Source organism: Amphimedon queenslandica, unplaced genomic scaffold, assembly GCF_000090795.2.
Source record: "Amphimedon queenslandica unplaced genomic scaffold, v1.1 AMPQUscaffold_12308, whole genome shotgun sequence".
Taxonomy (NCBI): Eukaryota; Metazoa; Porifera; class Demospongiae; order Haplosclerida; family Niphatidae; genus Amphimedon; species Amphimedon queenslandica.
The window spans coordinates 1,605-4,405 of NW_003547454.1; the positions used below are offsets into that span (position 1 = coordinate 1,605).

Sequence of the window (2,801 nt, forward strand, 5' to 3'; positions counted from 1 at the left end):
GAAGTATCCAAATGATGTCGTGGCTAGAGTATTAATGGAAGAAACAGCATCATTCTTTCAAAAGAATCAAGGAAAAACATCGCTTCAGTTGGTTCACTTTGTCATATTTGATCGGAAGATTTATAATGAATTTCAATTAGTTTATAAGAATATGAGCTCCCCCTCCACTACCATTGTTCCTAGTTCTGTCACACCCCCTTCACATCATAATGGTACGTCATCTTTTGGATCCCATCAGAAAAAAGTACAAGCTTCTAGTCAATCAACAGCCTCCTTCCCACTTCCTCACGGTCTTAGTCTAGAATTGCTGCAAGGTGACATATCAAATGATGATTCTGATGCTATTGTTAATACAACTCAAGAAGATTTAAAACTAGTTGGTCGTGGTGTGTCAGGTGCATTACTAAAGAAAGGTGGTCAGGCATTACAATATGCCTGTGATAGTGCTGTTGCTAAAGGTAAAACAGCAAAAGAGGGTAAGGTTGTTCCTACTAAAGCTACTGGTAGTTTGAAGTGTAAAGAAGTGTTTCACATTGCTTTTCATGGTGGGAGGAATTTAAGCAAAACTGTCCTTGCGTGTTTAGAGCTAGCAGAAAAAAAAAGGTTTTCTTCAATATCCTTTCCAGCTATTGGTACTGGAACTTTTGACTTTCCACCTGCCGATGCTGCCAAAGCAATTGCTGATGCATTGCAGAAGTTTATTTCATCACAGCCAAAGCATGTCAAAGTAATGCGAATGATTGTATTTCAAGCTCACTTGTATAAAGATTTTGTTGGTGCTTTTAAAAAAATTGGAGACTCCAGTGGTGGTTTAATGAGTTATATATATAATGGTATGAAAGCTGCAGTTAAATCTTTATTTGCCTCTAGTAGTGACAGCAGTGATGATGATGACCCTGGTAAGATGGAAGCAGAACCAATTAAGACTCCTAATATTGAAGATGAAGAATTTGAAGATCTTGGGGAAGATGAAGTTGTTGCAGCAATGCTTGCCAAACTGTCTTTGGCTTCAGAAGTGACACTTCACATTTACGGTGAGACAGAGTCAATGGTCGGAAGAGCAGAGAAGAAATTACAGTCTACAATTGATACAACATTTCATACTGAGGAAATTGCTGATCCTAGTATCACTGCTTTCTCTGATGAAACTGTGTATGAGCTTGAATCATTTGCTAGAGATCACAATGTTGATATTGAGATTGATCGAGATCCTAACCTTTATTCAGTTAATCTTCAGGGATTTTTTCAAGATGTTATGCTTGTCAAAGATAAAATTCGTGATGCGACGTCTACTATAACTCAAGAGCAATCAAATAAAGCTGCTGCTGCCTTAGTTTCTAAAACTGTCTGTTGGATAAGGATTAATCCAGATGATGAAAAAGAAGAAGAGTATGGTGAAATACTAAATTATGAAATTGAGCAAGCCTTTCAAAACAAGAAAAAAATTTATGATGCTGCAGATGACAATTTTTTTATAAATTTTGGGAAAATGGAGGAAAGAGATAAAGTAACTGATAAAACTGCTATTGTTAAGCGTCTAGATCTCACAATAGCACAAGGTATCCAATATTGTATTATTTTTATAATTTTATTTTTTTAATTTTACAGAACAACCTGATAACTGGGATCCAATGCCTCAGGACTCTCAAGGGAAAGAAAAGCGGTTTCATTTTGTTACACTCCTAGCTACTGGTCCTGAATACAAAACTGCTGAGACAGCTTTCAATACAACAATGGCTGGAAAATATGCTAAGATTCTTAGCATCCAAAGGCTACAGAACCCGACCTTGTACAAGCAATATGCAGTTAGGAAGAAAGAAATGGAAAAACACAATCCTGATGGTCATCAAAATGAACGACTGCTCTGGCATGGTACCAGTCCTGATACACTGGATAAGATTAACACACGTGGTTTTGATCGTAACTTTGCAGGAAAAAATGGTAAAACAAATGACATACATTTATATTATATTATTGTATCATTATAGCTGTTGTGTATGGTAAAGGAGTGTATTTTGCTCGTGATGCATCATACTCTCATAGTTACACATCACCTGATGCTAATGGTGTTCGTCACATGTACTATACTCTTGTTCTTACTGGTGAATTCACTGTTGGTAATAGTTCAATGTTAGCTCCTCCTCCAAAGAATCCTCAAATTGATCCTAATGTTACTTTTGATGCTACTGTTAATAATGTTGCTGATCCATCAATTTTTGTAGTTTATCAAGATGCTCAAAATTATCCAGCATACATGGTTAACTATCAATGAATTTGTGAACTTAGACTCTGTATTAGTTTAGGCCTTTAGCTTTATTATCTATTAGATTTATCTTTAATATTGATTATTAGACCTACTAGATCTATATGACTAGCTTTTGTTGAATTATGCTTTTTTCAAAATAATTGTATTTTTTCTATTCTGTCTTTGCCATTAGCTGATATACTAGAGGTCCTGATCTAAACTGTTTCCTAAGAACAGCCTCTTTTGATATCTACCTGTAAGAGAGAGAGAGAGAAAAAGGAGGTAGAAAGAGTAAAGGAAAGTGGAAAGTAGCAGTGAGTAATTATTTATATTGAAATGGTGTAATTTTGTCTACAAAATGGCACAGCAAACTAGATAGTGATGCTACCTTGTAGGAGAAACGAAAATATTTTAGTGCCTCAATGTAGTTATCAACATTACTAATGACAAATTTTGAGTTATGAGCATTCAAAAATTTTAATTTTTATTGAAGACTATGGCAAAAGGCAATAAAGGATTCCTTTTTTATTATTACTTGTTTGTATGACTTTATGTT

At 35.0% G+C, this 2,801-nt stretch overlaps 1 protein-coding gene across 1 annotated transcript in view; it reads left to right on the plus strand.

The window, feature by feature from the left end:
- LOC100636678 (poly [ADP-ribose] polymerase 14-like) overlaps positions 1-2,406 on the plus strand; it is a 3,993-nt gene extending 1,587 nt beyond the window's left edge. Inside the window, exons 3-5 of the mRNA XM_003390588.2 lie at positions 5-1,559; positions 1,609-1,941; positions 1,989-2,406. Of these exons, the coding sequence (XP_003390636.1) occupies positions 5-1,559; positions 1,609-1,941; positions 1,989-2,272 (2,172 nt within the window). The 3' untranslated portion in view covers positions 2,273-2,406. The remainder of the gene's footprint in view (positions 1-4; positions 1,560-1,608; positions 1,942-1,988) is intronic.
- The last annotated feature ends 395 nt before the right edge of the window (positions 2,407-2,801 follow it).